Genomic DNA, 24,831 nt, shown 5'->3' on the forward strand with positions numbered 1-24,831 from the left:
ATTTCAAGACCAGCCTGTGTAACACAGTGAGACCTCTCTCTACCAAAATAAATACATAAATAAATAAGAAAAAGAAAAATTAGCCAAGCATGATGATGTGCACCTGCAGTCCCAGACACTTGGGAGGCCAAGGTAAGACGATCATTTGAGCCCAGGAGTTTGAAGCTACAGTAAGCTATGATGATACCACTACCCTCTAGCCCAGGCAACAGAACAAAACACTGTCTCAAGAAAAAAAGGAGAGAAAGAAAATGATAAGGAAGAGAAAATATATTTACTATTCATAAGTGGAAGTGGATCATCATAAAGATCTTCATCCTCAGCATCTTCACATTGAGTAGGCAAAGGAAGAGGAGAGGGTTTGTCTCATTGTCTTGGGGGTGGTAGAGACAGAAGAAAATCAGCAAGTTAAGTAGATGCATGCAGCTTAAATCCATGTTGTTCAAGGGCCAACTTTATCATATTCATATATTATATATACCTCCACAAACACACACATGCAATTTCCCAGCCTTTTTTTTTTTTTCTGAAACAGAGTCTCACTTTGTCACCCTCCATAGAGTACTGCGGTGTCATAGCTCACAGCAACCTCAAACTCTTGGGCTCAAGCAATTCTCTTGCCTGAGCCTCCCAAGTAGCTGGGACTACAAATGCCTGCCACAGTGTCCAGCTATTTTTAGAGAGAGGGTCTTGCTGTTGCTCAGGCTGGTCTTGAACCCATGAGCTCAGGGCAATATACCCACCTAGGTCTTCTTCCAGAGTGCTAGGATTATAGGTGTGAGCCACTGCGCCCAGCCATCCACCTTTTTTTTTTTTTTTTTTTGCAGTTTTTGGCCGGGGCTGGGTTTGAACCCACCACTTCCAGCATATGGGGCTGGCGCCCTACCCCTTTGAGCCACAGGCGCCGTCCCACCCTTTTTAATATAAAAGGTAGCATATTCTGAATACTGCTCTGTGCATTGATTTTTTTCACTTACATATCTCGAGTGGACAGAGTGCAATTATGTTTATATTTTGACATCAGAATTATGTACATGTTTTACATAAAAAAATTAAAATTAAGTCAAAAAGGAAAAAGGAAAAGCCAAAGAAACCCCTAAAAATCAAAAATAAATGGAAACAAATAAATATGCTTATCAAATTAGGGCCATAATCACACAGAGAAGAATTACTTCAAGTGACTTTAAACGTAGTAATTTGTATGTCCCTAGTAGAATGTATCCTAATGGGGAAAAAAGAAAGAAATCTTAAATAATATTTAGTTGTTATTTTTTCTGGGTAGTATTGGTATTACTGTTAATTTGAAACTAAGATATATAGAAAGAAACTGATAATAACTGACACACTGATCAGTTTTGCTTCCTAAGGGACATCTGGCAATGTCTAGAAATCTGCAGACATTTTTAGTTTCCATAAATGGGAAAAAAAGGGGGGGAAAGAAAGATGGTACTACTGGCATCTAGAAAGTAGTGGCAAGGATGCTGCTTAACACCCTACAATGTACAAGACTATCCTCCAGGGCAAAGAATTATCTGGCCCAAGATATCAATAGTAGGCCAGGCACAGTGGCTCATACCTATAATCTTAGCACTCTGGGAGGCTGAGGTGGATGGATTACTTGAGCTCAGGCTTTTGAGACCAGCCTGAGCAAGAGCTAGACCCATCTCCACTAAAAAATAGAGAAACTAGCCAAGCATAGTGGCATGTGGCTGTAGTTTTAGCTACAGGAGGCTGAGGCAAGAAGATTGCTCAAACCTAAGAGTTTAAGGTTGCTATAAGGTATGACACCACAGCACTCTACCCAGGGAGACAGAAAATACAATCAATAGTGCCAAAGTTGAGAAATATAAATATGGATCAAGCAAATAAATAATTAACGTAAGAAGGAATCAAGATTTTCAGTATAAAAGATGCAAGTTAAAATAACCTTGTACTCTAATTTTAATTGGATATATCAGTAAAAACCCACACTTTTTTTCTTTCTAAAAAATGAATTTTTCCTAGCTCTGCCCATTTAAAGGCTCTAGAAGCAACGATAACTCAGTATTAGTGAAGAACCATAATACCCAGATTGTTGTCTCCAAATATGATTTCCCATTAAAAGAAGCAAAGGTTTAGCCGGGCGTTGTGGCGGGTGCCTGCAGTCCCAGCTACTCGGGAGGCTGAGGCAAGAGAATCGCTTAAGCCCAGGAGTTGGAGGTTGCTATGAGCTGTGTGAGGCCACGGCACTCTACTGAGGGCCATAAACTGAGACTCTGTCTCTACAAAAAAAAAAAAAGAAGCAAAGGTGTTTAGAGAAATGGCTATTTTCTTGTCTAGAGCAGGTAATTTATAAGATCAGACAAAAATTCCTCTGGGTAATAATGAGACAATTTGAACATTAAAGTAATATATATTTAAATGTTATTTATATGCACACAAATATTCTGATAAATTACATAAATATAAATTTATAATGATTTACTGTGACAAAAGTGGGAGATTTCTAGGGCACCAATCAATATTCTAAAAGTTTTTAAAAGGAAAACATTTCTTTTTCCTGGTCTGAAGAACTGTACCTCAAAGTTATCAAATACTGGGTGGCACCTGTGGCTTAAAGGAGTAGGGCGCTGGCCCCACATATCGGAGGTGGCAGGTTCAAACCCAGCCCCGGCTAAAAACTGCAAAAATAAATAAATAAATAAATAAACAATTTGTCTCTGAAATAAAAAAAAAATAAAAACAAACAAACAGAAAGTAATCAAATAGTAAGATAATTTTTCCTTATGGGAGATTTTCAACTAATTAAAAGCAGAATGAATCTAGGCAATCATGATCAATCAACACTACTAAAACCTGTAAATGAAAGGTTGATAAGGATCATTAAAATAGATTCTGACTGACAACACACGATCTACTGATCAATTTGAATATGTCTAAAAGTGGGACAAAATGACATAAAATGCTAGTACATAAACTATGTTTATGTACATAAACAGCACCACCTATCAACTATTTTTGCCAAAAAATTGAACCTGAATTTAGTAAAGCAAGATTACACAAAAAAGAGCATAAAGGAATACATCATATATTCCTTTGATGGAGGAGGGAAAGTGCAAAACCCGCAGTAAGGGACATTCTAGAGCAGGAGTTGGAAAACTATACCCATAACCTCCTTGTGTGTGTGTGTGTGTGTGTTTTTATTGCTTGTACATTTTTAAAGTGTAGTTAAAAGGAAGAGAAACTGGAAGGGGAGGAGAGAGAAAAGATAAGCAACAGAGGTCTTACATGGTCAATAAAGCCTATGTATTAAATGGCCCTTTAAAGAGAAAAACAGCATGCTGACACTTGTGCTATAGGACAAACAACCTGCTTTCTGCACAAAGAAAAGGATGGGAAGAAATGAGGGGAAGGGAAGAAGGAACTCCTGTGCATTAAAAATAACCTAGGAATTCTTATAGTCCCAGCTACTGTGGAGGCCAAGAGTCTGAGGTTGCTGTGAGCTGAGATGCCACAGCACTCTACCCAGGATGACAGTGAAAGTCTGTCCCTCTCAACTCCACCCCCCCAAAAAAAACAACCTAAGAGATCTATCAACCAAAAGCAATATGTGGGTCCAAATTCAAATAAACTAACAATAAAGAGAAATTTTTGAGACAACCAAGGAAATACTAAGTATCAGATGATAGCTAATGTTGTTAGGCATGACAATAATATTATATGGTTCTTTTGAATGTGTTGGTGATACATACAGGTAATCTTTAAAGGTAAAATGTAAAATAGGTCAGCAAAAAACCAAAACAATAAAACTGGGGAAGATAAAAGAAATCTAGGCTTGGCGCCTGTCACTCAGTGGTTAGGGTGCCAACCACATACACCCAGGCTGGCAGGTTCGAACCCAGCCCAGGCCTGCTAAACAACAATGACACTGCAACCAAAAAATAGGCAGGCATTGTGGCTGGTACCTGTAGTCCCAGCTACTTGGGAGGCTGACACAAGAGAGTCACTTAAGCCCAAGAATTTGAGGTTGCTGTGAGCTGTGACACCACTCACTGTCCAAGGGCATCATAGGGAGACTCTGTCTCAAAAAAAAAAAAGATATAAGAAATCTGACAAAACGCTGATAACTATTGAAGCTGAGTGATGAATATCAGGATTACTTATCATATTCTCTCTACTTTGTGTAATTTTAAAAATGACTATGAAAATATTTAAAGAACAGTATAAATGTATTTATTTAGCAATATGGAGATCAGTAACAAACAAAAGATGAAAAATGTGAGGTCAGAGGGCACTGCCTATAAACCTGTATTTCCACTGGCTTTCTAAAACAAGTACTGTATACAGTGACTTTGAAAAAAAATTTAAATGCATACTTAAAAAGAAATAATATAAAAGGAAAATAACAACAGCTGGATTAGGTTAAGAAAAACAAATTATAGACCAAATTCTCATTACTCTTGCTTAGATTGTCATATGATTCTGACAAGCATATCTTTTGTCCATTCTTTATATTGCCAGTAAATTTTCACAAAGTTCTAATTTATTTTTATATAAACACACTGAAGGTTAGGCTATCCAAACTAAATCCAATCCCAAACTGGCAATAAAGAAGAGAATGCTCCAACGTTCTACCTAATCGCTAATCATTTTTGTATGTGCATAAAGAACAAGGCATATTAGAAATATGGAAATTAAGTTTATCCAATGAGAAGTATAAAACAGATAAAGAGACATGCCATCTTCGATTCATAGCAGTGTTCTAATAGTTTAGTTTTTCCTATGTTCAATTCTAGACAATGAAACTCTTATCATATTCTGTTGTTTTACCTTTTTTCTTTTATATTGTGTCACTCAAAATGATAATATTCTTTACTACCTCATTAGCTCTACACTGATTTTCCATATGTTTGGAGTTCTGCCAACTGTGGGTAACTTAAAATTCAGATAACTAGATTTTTTGAACTTTCATATTTAGTTTATCTTATAAACCCCTCCTTGTAACTGATCACAGTAATCTTGCTGACATTATGCAGAGGGCAAAACTATAGCTTCAGTGTTTAAAAAGGGGGAAAAATTTAAACTAAATTAAAAACAAAGTGTAAAAATATTAAAGAAGGTAGAAGAGGACATAAGCACTATTAAATTCAGAACTTTTTGACCTTATACTGGGTAACTAATCCCCAATTTCACCAATCCCTTATAATCCCCCCTTCTCCAAGTAGGCCATGCTTCTAATTTTACCCTCCAAACATTTTGTTATATTTTCTCCTATTTTATAAGTCTTAAGACTCTAAAGATCTTATAGGAAAGCAGCTTCAATACCAAGCAGGCTCTCTAAAAAAAAAATTAAAAAAAAAAAGCATTCTCAATCCTGTTTCTCATTTCAACACTATTTTATGTGACTATCTCCTTCCTGTCTTTCTAACTCTAATCTGATTACTTAGAAGGTCTTCAGGTAAATGTTTTAAAACAACCAAAAACAAGAAAACTTTCTAAATATAGCTCTACATTAATCAATTCATAAATCATTTATAGGAAGAAAAGATGTCATAGAAAGCTCACTAAAATAAGTAATATTCTTGCTTTGGACATTAAACATTTGCTTGTCCACCTCCCTCGTGGACATGTGGCTCCTGACTACAGTGGCCACCACTAGGTAGCAGCCACAGAGGGGGCTACAGGTAGCCCTGTGTCTTGGCATTAAACATCTGCTGCATAGAATACAAATGTCTACATACAATAACTGAGAAAATGCCATGAAGGCTACATTGAACAGTTTGATGAGAATATTTCAGATTGTATATGAAACCAGCACACTGTACCCCTTGATTGCATTAATGTACACAGCTATGATTTAACAATGAAAAAAAAAAATCTGCTGCGTAAGCTCAGACTCTGCCAGGGCCCAGTACTACTGGCTGCCCAGGTTGATTAGCGGGGCAAAGCTATGTATGAAGAAGTAGGGGCAGGGGACAGAGACCATATTAACAGCCAGTTTCTGTAGGTCAGACAGAGCTAGCCAGGAACGCCCAGGCAGGTGGTGACTCCACTCATGGTGGCAGACACCAGGTGGTACATGCCACTGTAGGTGGGTGTGGTCAACTTGAGGGTTCTGAAGTAGATGTCATAGAGGGATTTACTATCAATGCAATAGATTTCTATCTGTTCTACAAGCTGACAAACGGAAAGGGTAGCAATCAATGTAGGGATCGACTTTGGTATCTGGTGTCTGACAGCTTAGGCAAGGGCACCACACTTTCTCTTAATAATGTAAGTCTCAAACATCAAGATGTGAAAAAGTATATAAGACAGTATATGTTTCCAGATTCCAATCTTTCTGACAGACAAGAAATAGAACTGTCAGTTGAGAGATGGTTAAGATCAATATAAGCTCAGGTGGTGCCTGTGGCTCAGTGAGTAGAGCACCAGCCCCATATACCAAGAGTGGCGGGTTCAAACCCAGCCCCGGCTGAACTGCAACCAAAAAATTGCCGGGCGTTGTGGCAGGTGCCTGTGGTCCCAGCTACTCAGGAGGCTGAGGCAAGAGAATCACCTAAGCCCAGGAGTTGGAAGTTGAATCACCTAAGCCCAGTGAGCTGTGTGATGCCATGGCCCTCTACCGAGGGCGATAAAGTGAGACTCTATCTCTCCAAAAAAAAAAAAAAAAGATCAATATAGGCTCAAAATAAATTTTGAAGTCCATTTATAGGAAATATAGCTCAAAGTTAAATAACTGCTAGAACTTAGACAGGTAAGAGCATTCATATCAAAGGCAGAGATCTAAAGAATTGCACAGTTCCTGAAGGCATTAAAGATACTTACTCTAATACTATCATTTTTGGAGTTAAATACCCATTTAATGGCATGAACACAACAGATATATCATAAATGTACTTGGAGGAAAAGGGAGTCTGTATGTAAGTTAGAATCTCTAGAGATTACAGCTGAAAAAGGAATCATGTGAAAGGTATTTTATAAAGGAAGAAGATATAAACAATAAATAGAATTCAAGGAGAAATCAGAATCCTTTAGAGAAGAGCAAAGAAGGATACTTCCAAGAAGAGTAATTCATAGGACCAAATATAGAATTGCCTACAGTCCTTTCTGTTTTAATATGATAAAATTAAACACCTCTTTCTCTCTGTCACTTTGCAAAAATAAAGACGAAAAACTTTCTGAAGAAAATATATCTTCAATGACTGTAAAATGCAGCTAAACTCCAACTCCAAAATATGAGGAAGGGACATAAAACAGATTGAATCAGGCTAGGGAAGAAATCCAGAGACAGTGTTATTAGCTCAAAAAGCACAAGAAATAGAGTTCTCTAAAACAAAGGCACACAACCTTGTGGGCAGAATAAACAAATCACTTTTAACAGTGGGATCCAGATATGTTGAGACTGGTGGTAGGAACATAATGGACTTCATCCAGCCCTGATAAATGATAGAAAAGGCAAGGCTGAACAAGCAAGTACACGAATAGCCAGTGTACTTGCATAAACTGTCTCTTGGTTTAGGAAGGTGGAAGAGACACTGGGTTCTATAGGAAGTACGCAAATGATAATCTCTTCTCTGACTTGGGAGAAGAAAAGGAGAAACCAACTCTCACCACAAAACCTTGTACATGTATGAGAAAGGAGGCCAGTGTGAAGTACAAAGACCTCCTCCTAGCTTAGAGCATTTTTCTCAACAATTTTCAACACAATCTTTCTGTAAATAGTGGGTCTAGCAGGAAATACATTCATTCAGAAATCGACAATGGTAACTTGTAAAAAGAAACCAGCATCAAATCCAAACAATGCTACATGAAACTAAAAACATGAATCCACAAGTTAAAAGGAAAAACTGATCAATACCAAGACATGGCCTAATAAAGCTGTAAAGCTTTACAGAATAAAGGCATTCAGGCATCCAGATAAATAAATCATTATGAAGGGAAATAATCAGGTTTCAGTCTTCTATAAGCGACATTCAAACTTAGGAAGCAACAGAGAATTGTCTAAAAGATTTCAAGGAACTGCCCACCAAAACATTTGGGAAAGCAAGTATGGCTTGAGAATTTTATATATAGCCAACTATCAACCAAATGTATTAAAAAAGATATTTTCTTATATGAAAAACCTTAGGGATTCTAGTTTCCACTAAATTATAAGCTAACAAGGATGGGATTTTATTTTATCCCAGAAGAATATTTTGTCTTTACCATTACTACTACAAATGTAGTTTCCTTTCTTTAATATCTTCTATTTAGTTGTTGAAGTCTATATGAGACCTATTGATCTTTATTTGTTAATTTGATATCCTATCACTTCACTGAACTCTCCTTCTACTTCTTGTACCTTTTCAGGTGACCCCCTTGTGTTTTCCAGAGATACAATCTTATAATCAGTAAATAAAGATAGTTTTATAGCTTTCTTCCCAATTCTTAAAGTATTGATTTTTGTTCTCTTATACCTAAGTATTAGAAACAAGAAATATATAAAAACGAAGGAGACCAAAGTAGACTATGGAGGTCTGAACAAAGACAGAGTACATTCTTGGATAGAAAACTCTGGCAACATAAGGATGTCAGATCTCTGAGAGTTAAAGTACATATCTAACACAATCCCAATAAAAATTATAACAGATTTTGTCTGGAAATTGATAGTTAAGTCTAAAATTCATATTGTAAAATGATCAATTAAGAATAGCTGGGATAACTCTGAAATGGAAGGGTATGTAACTAAGGAAAGAAAGGAAGGTGCTGAGAATCAAGGATAAGAGGGAGACTTACTTTTCAGTGTATCTTTTGGAGTATTTATATTTTTTAACCAACCATGCAAATACTCTATTTTCAAATAATTAAAGGAACAGAAGGTAGGAATAAGCAAGAAGAAGAACTCACAGGATTTCTAAGCCAGAAACTTTTAAATTTCTAAGTCAAGGGATTGTGATAGTTGTGAAATACAATTGGAAACAAACACAATTCGATGTTTTTCAAAATGGAAAGAAGGAAAGGAATGAAAAGGAACTAAGTATGAAACAAACATGTTTTTAAATATTACACCATCATTAAATCCTGAATGCATAAGGAAATAAAACCATGATTATTTAAAAAAGGGCTCTTTAAAGTAGAGCCTAAGAATCACTGAGAGGGACAATAAATCCTGAATGGAAAGCTGCAAATGGATTAGTGAAGGTTGCATCCTGAAATCGAAAACAACCACTGGGCCTCCAAAATAGGAAAATATCTGAGATACATGATACGTATAAAAAGAAGAGTATCTAGAAATGTCACAATAATCCAAGGCATTCCATCCCATTTATCACTCTAGAAGACTAGGGCCTTAAAGAAAATCTTGGAAAATATGAAATGGTATTAACCCTTCACTGAACAATTGTCATGTGATTTTCTCATTCAGAGCTGCTTTTCACTTTTACCTGGACAGTGCCTTCCAAACATTCCTTCCTCCATCACCCATGGCTCTTCTTCTTGCTCCAACTTAAATATCACAGCTGGTTTGGTGACTTGACAGCCTATGGAATAGCAAAGGACATCATGGATGTTAATGCTGGAGACAACCATCCAGATCTTGAACTGAGTCCACCCTTGAGGGCTTATGAAAGAGGAAGATGAATGAACTTCCACAACACAGGATAATTAGCCTTTACCCTGAAGACTGGTGTACATAAAATCTTGAGAAGAAAGTAAAGGCCAGACTCATCTGACAAATTAAAATCTTCACACTTATCAGAAATGGAAAAGAATTCTCTATTAAATTGCAAAGCTACTCTTACCCACTGTGACTAGGTTGCTATAGTTCTCCAACATCACATCCCGGTACAAGATCCTCTCAGCAGGTTTCATTTGCTGCCACTCCTCCTTGGTAAGGTCCACAGCCACATCTTTAAATGTCACTGTCACCTGTAAAAACATAGGAATTCCTGATTACTTTGAAGTCATCAAAATCAGGCATTGTGATCAAAACATATAAGAACTTGTTTACTTAGTATCCAGCAGTGAGAATTCATTAAAAACTGTTTATTCAATATCCAATATCCTGTTTATTAGGTATTCATATCTATCAAATTGTGGCTCAGATGCCACAGACTATCATAGTTTTTAACAAGTTTTAGATTTCCTGATTACAGAAAATGGTTCTCTATTTGCTTTATGCCCTTAGGACAATTTCCATAAACTTTAATTTTCTAAAAATGTTTTTCACCAGTGTTTGTCTAATTTATTAGACTTATTAAGTTTTTGTTTTTGTTTTTGAGACAGAGTCTCAAGCTGTTGCCCTGGGTAGAGTGCTGTGGTGTCATAGCTCATACCAACTTCCAACTCTTGGGCTCAAGCAATCCTCTTGCCTCAGTTTTTCTATTTTAGTAGAGATGGGGTCTGGCTTTTGCTCAGGCTAGTCTCCACCTCGTGAATTCAAGCTATCCACCCACCTCAGCCTCCCAGAGTGCTAGGATTACAGGCATTAGTAGACTAATTAAGTTTTAAATATCTTGTGCAAGTTATGCTTATTTTATTGGGGATCAGGTACATGGAATACCTTACATTTACATTCCCTTCCTTAACTCTGATCTTTTTGTTCCTGTGGCCCCAATTCCTTCCTAAGGGGCCTGGTGAGTCATGCCTACAAACAATAAAATCTCTTTAAGTGTGCTTTTATTAATCCAGGATAATGTGGCTTACTTTCCAACCTCATTCATGTATGGTATCACGTGACAGAAGACTCCCTTATCTTAATTCAAGCATTCTAGCAGACCCCTTACCTTAACTCAATTATCCCTTCCTACTGACTCCAGGTCTTTAGACAAAGCTTAATTCTTATAACCAATTGCCAATTAAAGAATCCCCATAACCCACCTATGACTTGTAAGCCCCCACTTACAAGATATCCCGCCTTTTCAGGCTAAACCTATGGATACATTTCATGTTATTGATTTATGGTTTTAACCGTAATTCTTACCTCCACGAATATATAAAACCAAACCGTATCCCTACTGCCCCAGGCATATTTTCTCAATACCCCTGAGACCATGTCCCCTGGGCTGCAGTCATACATATTCAGCTCAGAATAAACAAACCTCTCACAGTTTGGGTTTCTTGGTCAATAATACCTTGTGCCCAATGTGGACCCCCTGAAGGAGGCACCTGACCTGGAGCAAAGGTACCAGGACAGGCCCATTGATTCCCACCCAAACCTGCCCTAATTCAAGTTTCTCCTTGAGTAGAACCTGATTAAGTCTTCCTGAGCCCTGAACCTCCCATTCTTGGTTGACGGTCTCGGTTTATTTTTAGATGTTGATTGGGTGATGGATCACTTGAGCAAAGGAGTTTGAGACCAGCTTGGTAAATAATGAGACCCTGTCTCTACCGAAAATAGAAAAACTGAGGCAAGAAGATTGTTTGAGCCCAAGAACTTGAAGTTGCGGTAAGCTATAATGCCACAGCACTCTAGGCAGATTGCCGCGGGGTGGGGGGGAGAAAGGCAAGGGAACATCCCCTTCAGGCTGATTGTGTTTGATAATTACTGCACCTCTACTTGCAAGCATTTGTGTAAATGGAAAGATCTTACTAAGGATGACCAAGGTCTAAGGTTTCCAAAATGGGGGACTTCCAAAATTCCCAAATTGGTTTTCTTGCATACTTAATTAGAGAAGGCTCCAAATCAAAAATATGAATAGTGGGCAGGGCGCAGTGGCTCACGCCTATAATCCTAGCACTATGGGAGGCCAAGGTGGGCAAATCGCCTGAGCTCACGAGTTGGAGACCAGCTTGAGCAAGAGCGAAAATAGGCCCCTAAAAAAATAGCCTGGCATTGTGATAGGCGCCTGTAGTCCCAGCTACTCAGGAGGCTGAGGCAAGAGAATTGCTTGAGCCCAGGAGTCTGAGGTTGCTGTAAGCTATGACGACATAGCACTCTACCAGGGACAACAAACTGAGACTGTCTCAAAAAAACAAAAACAAAAACAAAACAAACAAACAAAATATATATATACATATATACATACATACACACACACACACACACGAATGGGGATGATCCTAGAGCGGGCACCAGGAATCATCCAAAAGACAATGATAAACTTGCCTCCATCCAGGAAGTTAATTAAAAAAAAAAATCTGAGACTGTCTTGGAAAAGAAACAAGCAAAAACTACCCCGGCGGCGCCTGTGGCTCAAAGGAGTAGGGCACCGGCCCCATATGCCAAAGGTGGTGGGTTCAAGCCCAGCCCTGGCCAAAAACTGAAAAAAAAAAAAAAAAAAAAAAAAACAAACTACTGCTGAAATCTGGAAGGCACCAGAAACTGTCTCTTCTTGTGCTCCTCTGAAACCTGAACTTGTTTAGACAACCTCATTTTTCTTCTCTTCCTCCTACTTCCTCACCTCAAACCGAAAAAAGCCCAGACATAATTAGAGGAGAAGATAAAATAGTGATTGCACCTTTTAGATGAAACCCACTGGGAGAGGAAATCCTAATATGTTGTTCACAGCTTAGACCAAATAAGAGGTAAGGGACTCTATCTGGATTCTTCACCCCAACTCAAGACCCTCTTATGTTTTCCTCTTGAAAACAGTGAATTATATTAATAGTTCACCTAAATTGAAACATCTCTGATTATGAAAGATAGAAAAAAAATTCACTCAATTCTTCTCCAAGTAGTCTATAAATTCCTTTTTTTTTTTTTTGCCGGAAAGAAAATTCACTCAATTCTTCTCCAAGTAGTCTATAAATTCCTTTTTTTTTTTGCCGTTTTTGGCCGGGACCGGGTTTGAACCTGCCACCTCTGGTATACTGGTATATGGAGCTAGCGCGCTACTCCTTTGAACCACAGGTGCCACCCTAGTCTATAAATTCTTTGCCATTCCAATTAAAATCTTCAACAAGACTTCTTAGAACTAGATAAACTGATTCTGAAATAGAAATGGAAGCACACAGGGCCCAAAGTAGCTGAGAAATTTTTGAAAAACTAACAACAAATGTGTGGAGGGAAGTGGAGAAATCCTTACCCAAGCAAACAGGGTTATTATAGTTACAGTGATTAAAATACTGTAAAATGTGGCTTGGCACCCGTAACACAGTGGTTACAGCACCAGCCATATATACCAAGGCTGGCAGGTTCGAGCCCGGCCCAGGCCAGCTAAACAACAATGACAACTGCAACAAAAAATAGCTAGGCATTGTTGCAGGCACCTTTAGTCCCAGCTACTTGGGAGGCTGAGGCAAGAGACTTGCTTAAGCCCAAGAGTTTGAGGTTGCTGTGAGCTGTGACATCACAGCACTCTATCCAGGGTGACACAGTGAGACTCTATCTCAAAAAAAAAAAAAAAGAAAGAAAGAAAATGCATGTGTAAACTAATAATTTGGAATTTTCTCATAAAGAATGGCCATTACCCCCAAATTCTGCAAAAATATCTACAAATCTGAATTGTCAGTTTCTTTGGTATATTATTTTTATTATTTATTCATTTTCTTGTGACTGAGTCTTACTCAGTTGCCCTGGGTAGAGTACTGTGACATCATAGCTCACAACAACCTCACACTCCTGGGCTTAAGAGATCCTCTTCTTTCAGCCTCCTGAGTGGATAGGACTACACTTGCATACCACAACATCTGGCTAATTTTTTCTATTTTTTAGTAGAGATCGGGTCTCACTCTTGCTCAGGCTCCTCTTCAACTCCTGAGCTCAAGCAATCCACCTGCCTTGGGCTCCCAGAGCATTAGGATTACAAGCATGAACCACACTGCACCTGGCCTTGGGATATTATTTTAAAATCGTTTTTGTCCACCTACATTTCTTCCAATTGCTTGTTAATGTTCTTCACTCGATTTTCTATTTTCTTAATTATTGGTTTTTAAGGATTGTTCACATTATTTTTGCTGTATTTCAGCTTTGTCATTTTACAGTGTTTGTGGTTGTTTATTAAAGGAAACAATCGATTTTATAAACCCAAATCAGGAAACCTTTTCTTTCATCTTATGGGCTACCTGTTAAACTAAAAAGGAGGCCAACGAATACAGTGAACACATCCCAAAACTGTCTCAGGTAGGAAAGATTATATAGCTAATATGATTAACAGTAACTACCATTTAAGGAGCACTTCCTATACACATTTAACCCTCCCAACATTTCTAAGGGATAAGTACATTATCCCCATTTGCAGATGATATACCAAACATAAAGAGATTAAGGAACTTGCCTGTAGTCATGCACTTTTACAAATCACTGAGCCAAGATCTGAACCCAAGTCTGTCCAGGTCTAGAGAACCATAGGACCAATTGCAGAACTAACTGGATAAGCCATTTGACTTGCAATTATAAGAAATACAAGATAAAATATACAGATCTTGCACATAAGATCCTGTATTTCTTATAATTGCAGAAGTCAAACATGACAGTCGTGTTCATGTTTGAGTCATTGTTTGAGTCAATTTTAATACAGTTTTTTCTTTCTAAAAATGTGTATACTTTTTTTGGCACCATCAGTATACAGGATAATTTGAAAGACATGAGTTCATTTATTAACCGACTATGCTTAAAATTATAAGAATTACAGAATTATAGTTGTCCTTTAGTCCCCATGGGGAATTGGTTCCAGGACCCTATATAGATACCAAAATCCATAGACACTCAGGTCCCTTGTATAAAATGATGTAGTATTTGCATATAACCAAGGCATATCCTACCATATATTTTAAGTCATTTCTAGATTACTTATAATACCTAATACAATGTAAAAGCTATGTAAATAGTTGTTATACTATATTGTTTATGGGAAAATGACAAGAAAAAATGGTCTGTAATTTTCAGTATAAATGCACCATCTGTTTTTAAAAAATATTTTTGTTCCCCAGTTGGTTGAATATATGGATACCGAACTCATAAATATGGAGGGGTGACTGTATTTCAGAATTTCTTTTTGACCTAGGTGCCAATGAAAGGTTTTTCTTTCCTTAAACAGTTTTACATTTTTCCCTCATAGTGTAAATTATGAAATAAATTTTTGTGCCCAAGTTTGCTTTGACTCTTCAGATCACACTCAAATTTGGATTCAATTTTAGTAATTCCTTATGTACCTTCTTTTGTATAGCCATATCCCAAATTTCCCCCTGGTTCTGATTTTCTATCTGTACTTTTCTTCACTTTGATTGACATGGATTGAGTTTTTCCAGCTTACTGGTAAGTTACAGCAACTCACTGTAACTGCATTTAAAAATGATGCAGGAAACAAATAAATGCTTAAAAACGTACAAGAGATCTGGTTGTATCCTCTTCTTCCTTGGAAAGGGAATAGTCTTGAGAACACCAAGCTGAGGGAGAACAAATAAAACAGATTTGCTTCAGGATTCCAGAAAAAGGAATACAGAAATCTTTAGTACTAGGTGGCTGTAAGACCCCCTACAGATGAATAATCCTTGGAGCCATAAGAAATTTTAACAACCATAATCCTTGAAGCCATAAGAAATGTTAACAACCATCTTGTTACAGAGACACTGAAACATACACAGATGACTAATTTTACTATGCAGGGTCTGAAAGAGATTTCTAAAGGGCTAAGTTGAGGATACTCAATGAATCTACTGGCAATATAGTATTTCACTAGGACATTGCTGTTTTATTCCCAATAAGAAATTTATCTTACATATATAATAATAAATACCAGAAAGACTTAAAGATTAGGATAGCTTTTTTTTTTTTTTTTTTTTTAAGACAAAGAGTCTCACTATGTTGCCCTCAGTAGAATGCTGTGGCATCACAGCTCACAGTAATCTCAAACTCTTGGGCTTAAAGTGATTCTCTTGCTTCAGCCTCCCAAGTAGCTGGGACTTCAGGTGCATGCCACAATACCCAGCTATTTTTGTTGCAGTTTTCATTGCTGTTCAGCTGGCCTGGGCCAGGTTCTAACCCACCAGCCTCGGTGTATGTGGATGGTGCTGTAACCACTGTGCAAAAGGCACCGAGTCTTTTTATTTCCCTTTTTTTTGAGACAAGAGTCTTATTATGTCACCCTCGGTAGAGTGTCGAGGCATGACAACTCACAGCAACCTCAAAATCTTGGGTTTAAGTGATTCTCTTGCCTCAGCCTCCCAAGTTAACTGGGACTACAGGCGCCTGCCACAACACCCAGCTATTCCTTTTTGTTGCAATTGTCATCATTGTTTAGCTGGCCCTGGCCGGGTTCGAACCTGCCAGCCTCAGTGTATGTGGCTGGCACCATAACCACTGTGCTACTGGTGCCGAGCCAGGATAGCCTTTAAAATGATATTTTTAAACTGGGGAATGTGGGGCATATTTCTAGTCTCAGCTACTTAGGAGGCAGGAAGATTGCTTGAGTCCAAAAGTTCAAGGCCAGCCTGGGCAAGATACCAAGATCCCATCTCAAAAGAAAAAAAAGAAAAAAATTTTTTTATCATAAAGAATTTAGGTAAAATAAATAAGTAAACAATTTAGAAAAATATCTTGATCAGAGACTGCTTATAGGCAATGAAAACATTCATAAATTCATATGATAGAATGAAATATAGTCATAACTTTAATGAAAATTTTTATTGATTTTTAAAAATTTTTACCTGATTTATGTTTTACCCCCCAAAATTTAGGGACTTCTGGTTAAATATGGAAGATTGAAAACTTGCAATCTTATTTCTGCTCTCTCCCAAACCCAACCACAAGTTAGTAAAAGAACAAAAGAAGTTAAAACTAATAAGGACAACAAATATAGAAAACTTCAGCATATAAATAAGGACAAAAAAGTTTTGGAAGCTAGAGAAGAGATGGGTGAATTGTATCTAACTTAACCAGAAAAAGCTGTAGCTTAAGTGCGAGTAGGGGGAGGGCAGGGAAGCCATGGCAGGACCCTAGAAAAGCTCAGGAATGGAACTACATATGTCTGCAGACAGGAGTTTAGGATTAGTGTTCAAACACAGAACTGAATGTAAGATGTTATAAGAAGCCGTTACGACCACCTGATGCCTTTTTTCACCTAACAATGGAAACAGAAGATTTAGAGATTTTTTTCTCTAGATACACTGATTGAGACAGGCTCTGGATTTCAAGCATACCAGATCCAGATAAAGGTGGGGTCAAAGCAATGTAGAGAAAAAAATAATTAAGTAAAAAAGTCCTCATATCACAAGATAAGTCGTCCCCTAATCTGCTTTCTTTGTTTGCCTCCAAATTAGGAATTCTGGCCTATACTTCTCAAGCAAAATCCCGGATTTCTTGCTGGGGAATCTGACTAACCTAAAAGAAAATACCTATAGATCTTGACATTTGTTCAACCTCCAACCTCGAATAAAACACTATATTAGAAAAAAGGACAAGGGGGACAGTGTGTTGGGGCACAGGTGACGAGGAAGGAGTTAGGTAGTAAAAGAATGCTAAATCTTTAGCTTCATTGTTAAAAATCAATAGAAAATATCTAAAACTGAGAAATCAAGCATTAGCAGTATAAGATGTCGTTCAGAAAAGCAAGGTTGAGTATCAGACTATCCAGATAAAAATGTTTAAAGTAGTTGCCTCTGGGGAATGAAAATAGAAGATGAGAAGGGATGGGATAAGAAATTTTGTTTGTATAAAATATAATAGCATTTAAAAATATATTTAAGTGTGCCCTTTTAAAAAAATATAAATTACATTTAAATTAAAAAAAATCTAATAGTTAAGTCAATAAAATAAAAAACAAATATCTACCCTGCTCAGTCAATAACACCCATTTGAATTTTTTTGGTCAGAGTATTGAATTTCCTAAGTCTTTCACATTGTACCTGAACATAACAGCCTTTTCTCCTAAGCTCTGCTCACCTCTGAGCCACCTCACCTACCTCTCCTTTCCATCATGTGGATCAAACGCTCCATTGTCACACAGCTATTTGCTGATCTCTGAAGGCTGAGAAGTCAAGTCATTCACACCTTTCCTGTTCTGGGCAGAAGGGTCAAGATAAACTGCAGTTCCAGCAACTTCAGAATCTACCCTTTCCCAGGGCTCTCCAGCCTCTGAGGCAGGTCTCAGGTCAGAAGTCTCTTTATATGATAGATACTTCAGGCTTCTTTCTACTCACACCACAGATGTTTTATCCTTGTGGAGCCAGGACCTACAGGTTAGGACACAAATCCAGTTTAGCAATGCTGTATTCAGGCTATCCTATGATTAATCCCCATCCCTGGCAGTGATCACTGTTTTCTGGTATTCATGACTTTTGTAGACCCCACACTCAATAGGTTTGACCTACATAGCCAATAGGACACTGCAGAAATGATGGTGTGTGACCTCCAAGGTTAGGTCATAAAAGACATTGTGGCTTCTGTCTTTAACATTTCTGATCATGTTTTTTTTTTTTTTTTGAGACAGTCTTACTCTGTTGCCCCAGGCTACAGCATCATGGAGACATAGTTCACAGCAACTTCAAACTCCTGGGTTCAAGCAATCCTCTTGCCTCAGCCTTTGGATCATGTACCTTGAGAGAAGTCAGCTGCCACACCATGAATTTATTCAATCAGTGCTAGGGAGGGGCTTCCTATGACCAGGTAACACTAACTTTGCCAGCCATCCTGGAAACAATCTTCCAGCCAAAGGCCAGCCATCTGATGACTAGAGCCCTCACAACATCCTGACTGTACCTTCATAAGATGCTCAAGCCAAAATACCCATCTAAACACTCCCCCCATAGAAACTGTGAGATGATGGTATATACTGTTGTTTAAGCCACTAAGATTTTAGATAATTTGTTACACAGTAAGAGATAACAGCAAAAGCCCCCAAACAAGCCCTTGCTTGTAATTCATACTAACTGGAGTCACTGACCAGAGAACCCTGCTTGCTGAGACTAGCAGGATTCTCATGGGAAACTCTAAGACTCAGCAATCCAGGCTAAACTAGGTACTCAACAGAGACACCAAGAGTCTGAAAACAAATGATATTCATGCATCTGCTCTTCAAATATCCTCCATGAGTATAAAGGTGTAGGATTAATGCAGTGAAAGATATAAAGTTGAGTCAAAAAACAGACTTTGCAGCAACTTCAGATATGTAGCAAAAAAGAACATCATTAAAAGTTCAACTACTCTAGGTTCCTATCTGTGTTACCTTGGTAATTGAATAGAAACAGTCACAATTTAGAATTCCAAGACCTTTCATTTGAAATGAGAATTATACCATGTCCTAATGATACTGGACAAGTAAAAGAAATAGATATTAAGGTAAGATATATTAATTTACCATCTGCTATGAGCCTTTACTAAACTAAGGGTAAAGGAAGATTCATAAATAAGTAGACTAATCTTGGTACCACATGCTAGGACAGAAATAAAAAAATTAAAACATCAAATTATAAAAAATTTTAAGAAGTACTATGCTTAGGATATACTCTTAATGTCCCTCACATGGTTACCACTTTTTTTCATGAGGATTATCACCTACATTGTACAGTAATGTATCACTTAAGGATGGGAACACATTCTGAGAAACATGTCAGTAGACTATTTCATTGTTGTACAAGTAGCTGGGAATACAGGTACCTGCCACAACGCTCAGCTAGTTTTTATATTTATTTTTCGTACTCCCAAATTTACTTATTTTTCATACTAAGGGATTTATTTATTTTAGATTACATTGTTCTCACCTCCACGGTCAAGTTCCGGTTGTAAGAGAACCCCTCACCCAAGGGGCGTGTATACACCCACACATTGTGCCCATTAGGTAAGATCCCACCAAGTGCCCTTCCTCTTTCTGTCAATTGTCCTCTTCCCCCTACTCCCATACTAGACTATATTTGTGTTTTATTGTTCATACGAGCATGTAATTGCTTATATATTGATTTCATATTAGTATTGAGTATAGTGGATATTTATTTTTCCATTCTTGCAATATTTTAGTAAGATCTTCTTAGTATTCTATGTATTAGTATTCTTCTTAGTATTCTTCTATGTATTTTAGCTCCATCCAGGTAAACATAAAAGATGTAAAGTCTCTATCTTTTATGGCTGAATAGGATTCCATGGTATACAAATACCACAATTCGTTGATCTATTCATGGGTTGATGAGCATTTGGGTTGCTTCCACACTTGGCAATTATGAATTGAGCTGCAATAAATATTCTGGTGCAGATGTCTTTGTGGTAAAATGACTTTTGTTCTTCTGGGTATATACCTAGGAATGGAATTGTGGGATCAAATGGAAGGTCAACTTTCAGTTTTTTGAGGATTCTCCCTACTTCTTTCCATAAACATTGTATTAGTTTGCAATCCCACCAGCAGTATAGAAGTATTCCTTTCTCTCCACATCCATGCCAGCATCTGCAGTTTGGGGACTTTGTGATGTGGGCTAATCTTACTAGACTTAGTGATATCTCAGAGTGGTTTTGACTTGCATTTCTCTGATGATTAAAGATGATGGGCATTTTTTCATGTGTTTCTTGGCCATTTGTCATCTTTGGAGAAGTTTCTGTTCAAGTCTCTTGCCCATTTATAGAGGAAGTAGTTTGTTCTTTTCTTATTGTTTAAATTTAATTCTCCAGAGATTCTAGTTATCAAGCCATCAAATTCATAGCATGCAAAAATTTCCCATTCTGAAGGCAGTTGATTTTGTTTGTGGTACCCTTGAAGCCACAAATTATCAAAATCTGTGGGATCCTGCAAAAGCAGTCCTTACAGGGAAATTTATAGTACTATATGCCTTCATCAAGAAAACAGAAAGGCCTGTAATCCCAGCACTCTGGGAGGCCCAGGTGGGTGGACTGCTTGAGCTCAGGATTTGAAGAGCAGCCTGAGCAAGATGAGACCCCGTCTCTAAAAAAAAAAACAAAAAACAAAAAACAAATAGCCAGGTGCCTGTAGTTCCAGCTACTCAGGAAACTGAGGCAAGAGAATCACTCTAGCCTAAGAGTTTGAGGTTGCTGTGAGCTATGACACCATGGCACTCAACCCCAGGGTGAGACTCTGTCTCCAAAAACAAAAAAAAAAAAAGAAAGAAAACAAAAAGACAGCAAGTCAGCAACATAATGGGCCACCTCAAGCAACTGGAAAAGGAAGCACAATCCAATCCCAAACCCAGCAGAAGAAAAGAAATAATCAAAATTAGAACAAAATGAAATTAAAAACAAAATATTTGGAAGATCAGCAAAACAAAAAGTTGACTCTTTGAAAAGATTAATAAAATTAATAAACCCTTGGCAAGACTAACCAGAAACAGAAAAATAAGATCTCTAATAACTTCAATCAGAAATGATAATGGGAAAATATCAACAAATTCCACAGAAATACAAAAGATTCTCAATGATTACTACAAAAAACTCTATTCCCAGAAATATGAAAATGTAGAGGAAATGTACCAATACCTGGAAGCATGCTACCTTCCAAAACTCAACCAGAAAGAATTAGAAATTTTGAATAGACCAGTATCAAGCACTGAAATAGGATCAATCATACAAAATTTCTCCCAAAAGAAAAGTCCTGGACCAGATGATTTCACACCAGAATTTTACTCAAACTTCAAATAAGGGCCTGGCACCCATAGCTCAGTGAGTAGGGTGCCAGCCACATACACCGAGGCTGGCAGGTTTGAGCCCGGCCCAGGCCTGCTAAACCACAATGACAAATGCAACCAAAAAATAGCTGGGTGTGTGGCAGATACCTATAGTCCCAGCTACTTGGGAGGCTGAAGCAAGAGAATCACTTAAGCCCAAGAGCTTGAGGTTGCTGTGAGCTGTGATGCCACAGCCTCTACAGAGGGCAACATAGTGAGACTCTGTCTCAAAACAAAACAAAAAACTTCAAATAGGAACTAGTTCCTATATTGTGTAATCTATTTATAATGGAAGGAATCCTCCCCACATACTCCATGAAGCAAATATCACTCTGATCCCCAAACCAGGAAAGGACCCAATGAAAAAAGAAAACTATAGCTCAATACCATTAATGAGTATCAATGCAAAAATATTCAATAAGTTATTAGCAAGCAGAATACAACAAAATAGGGTGGTGCCTGTGGCTCAAGGAGTAGGGCGCCAGCACCATATGCTGGAGGTGGTGGGTTCCAACCCAGCCTCAGCCAAAAACTGGAAAAAAAAAAAAAAAAAGAATACAACAAAATATTTAAAAAGTTATACACCATGATGAAGTGGGTTTCATCCCAGAGACAAAGGGTTGGTTCAACATATATAAATCCATAAATAATTCACTACATAAACAGAATCAAAAACAAAGACCATATGATTCTCTCAATTGATCAGAAATATTATCCAGCATCCTTTCATGATAAAAACACTCCAGAAATCAGGCTTAGATGGGACATTTCTTAAACTGATAGAGGCCATCTACAGCAAACCCACAGCCAATATCATATTGAATGGAGTAAAACTGAAAGCATGTCCACTCAGATCTGGAACTAGGTAAGGATGCCCACTGTCTCCACTGCTATTCAACATGGTGCTGGAAGTCCTAGTCATTGCAATCAGGCAAGAGAAGGAGACCAAAGATATTCAAATGGGAACAGAGATGGTCAAACACTCACTCTTTGCAGCTGACATGATCTTATACCTGGAAAACCCCAGGGACTCAACTACAAAGCTCTTAGAAATGATAAAGGAATACAGCAGCGTCTCAAGATTCAAAATCAATAACCTCAAACAGTAGCCTTCGTATATGCGAACAACAGTTAAGCCAAGAATAAAATCAAAGACTCTATTCCTTTTACAGTAGTGCCAAAGAAGGAAGATGAAGTACCTGGTAACATATATAACATAACAAAGAATGTGAAAGATCTCTATAAAGAGAACTATGAAACCCTGAGAAAGAAAATAGCAGAAGATGTTAACAAATGCAAGAATATACCATGCTCAAGGCTGGGAAGAATCAACATTGATAAAATGTCCATACTACCCAAAGCAATCTATAGACTTAATGCAATCCTCATCAAAGCACCAATGTTATACCTTAAAGATCTTGAAAAAATAGTGCTTCAATTCATATGGAAACAGAAGAAAGCCTGAATAACAAATACAATTCTTAGAAATAAAAACAAATCTGGAGGCGTCACGTTGCCAGATTTCAAGTTATGCTACAAGTCTATAATGATCAAAACAGCATGGTACTGGCACAAAAATAGAGATGTAGAACCATGGAACAAAATAGATAACACATTGTCGTTTGATGTTAGATAAACCTAACAAAAGTATGCACTGGGGAAAAGAATCCTTATTTAACAAATGGTGCTGGGAGAACTGGTTAGTCACATGCAGAATTCTGAAACTGGACTCACACCTCTCACCATTGACAAAAATCTATTCTTGCTAGATAAAAGATTTAAATTTAAGACATGAAACAACAAAAATTCTAGAAGAGAGTGTGGAGGAAATGCTTAAAGATTTTGGCCTGGGAAAATACTTTATGAGGAACACTCCCCACCCCACCCCCGCAATTGCAAAATAACTGGGATTTGATCAAGCTGGTTTTCCTATTTTTAGTAGATAAGGAGTCTTGCTCCTGCTCTTGTTTGGGCTAATCTTGAACCCCTAAGCTCAAGCAATCCACCTGCCTCAGCCTCCCAAAGTGCTAGGATTACAGGTGTGGGCCACCAATCCTGGCCTTATTATTATTCTGTACTGTATGTAACTTTACATGCTACACATTTTTTTCTTTTTTTTGCAGTTTTTGGCGGGGGCTGGGTTTGAACCCGCCACCTCCAGAATATGGGGCCAGCACCCTACTCCTTTGAGCCACAGGCGCTGCCCCCAACAAGCCACACTTTTATACAAAGTATATTTGTTTACACCAGCATCACTATAAACATGTGAGTAATGTACTACACTAAGAGATGTTACAACATCTAGGAAGTCAGTAGCTGACAGGAAGTTTTTAGCTCCATTATAATCTTATGGGACCATGGTCATATACTATGTATCATTGACCAAAATGTCATTATGCAGCACAAGATTGTAACTTGGTTATTACATACACTGTTATCTACCACCTCAACTGAACTCCATAAAAACAGGAATTTATTTGCTCTATTTTGATACTGACAGTAGCTACTCAAAAATATATACTGATGAAATAGAAAATATTTCTGTAGTGCAGCCACTTTAGAAAATAGCATGGCAGTCAAAAAAGTTAAAAACAGAATTACTACATGATCCAGCAATTCTACTTCTAACCCCCCCCAAATAAAAACAGGGACTCAGATACTTGTTTGCTCATGTTATAGAAATGTCATTTGTAATAGCCAAAAGGTAGAAGCAGCCCAAGCGTCCATTGATGAATAAATTAATAAACAAAATGTTTTCCCCTTTATAACGTATAAATTATCAAACTTAAAAAGGAAATTCTAATACAATGAACCAAAAGGACATTATGCTAAATAAAAGCAGTCACAAAAGGTCAATTACTGCATGATTCTGCTTATATCAGGTTCCTAAAAGGGTCAAATTCATAGAGATAGAAAGTAGAACAGAGGTTGCCAGAGGAAGGCAGGGAGGGAGACAGAGTTATTGTCTAATGGGCACTGAGTTTCTGTTTTGCAAGATGAAAAGTGTTATGTTCTGTGGATGGATGGTAGGTATGGTAGCATAACAATGTGAATGTACTTAATGCCACTGAACCACACACAAATATGGTTAAAGTGATAAATGTTAAATATGCTGCGTATTTTACCAGAACACACACACAGTTGGTCCTCCATATTGACAAGTTCCACATTCTTGGATACCAACCTTGGATCAAAAATGAAGTAAGATGCAATATATGTATGTAACAAATCTATGGGGTACATGTACCCCATAAATCTATAAAAATAATAAATAAAGAGATAAGACCTGGAAAGCATGTGCCTTACCAGCCTAATTTCTCCCCTCTCTAGAAA

General features: G+C 37.6%; 1 protein-coding gene across 5 annotated transcripts in view; it reads right to left on the reverse strand.

Moving 5' to 3' along the window:
• Positions 1-24,831, reverse strand: part of ZNF568 (zinc finger protein 568) — a 64,923-nt gene that overhangs the window by 38,498 nt on the left and 1,594 nt on the right. For 4 of the 5 annotated variants that reach the window (XM_053605069.1, XM_053605068.1, XM_053605067.1 and 1 more), the window contains exons 2-5: positions 17,800-18,069; positions 15,227-15,285; positions 9,759-9,885; positions 9,402-9,497 (exon numbers count right to left, since the gene is read on the reverse strand). In XM_053605069.1, coding sequence (XP_053461044.1) covers positions 9,402-9,497; positions 9,759-9,885; positions 15,227-15,285; positions 17,800-17,833 — 316 coding nt within the window. In that variant the 5' untranslated portion in view covers positions 17,834-18,069. Of the gene's footprint in view, positions 1-278; positions 374-9,401; positions 9,498-9,758; positions 9,886-15,226; positions 15,286-17,799; positions 18,070-24,831 lie in introns of those variants that run through there. The other variant, XM_053605072.1, reaches the window with a different exon arrangement.

Source organism: Nycticebus coucang, chromosome 10, assembly GCF_027406575.1.
Source record: "Nycticebus coucang isolate mNycCou1 chromosome 10, mNycCou1.pri, whole genome shotgun sequence".
Lineage (NCBI taxonomy): Eukaryota > Metazoa > Chordata > Mammalia > Primates > Lorisidae > Nycticebus > Nycticebus coucang.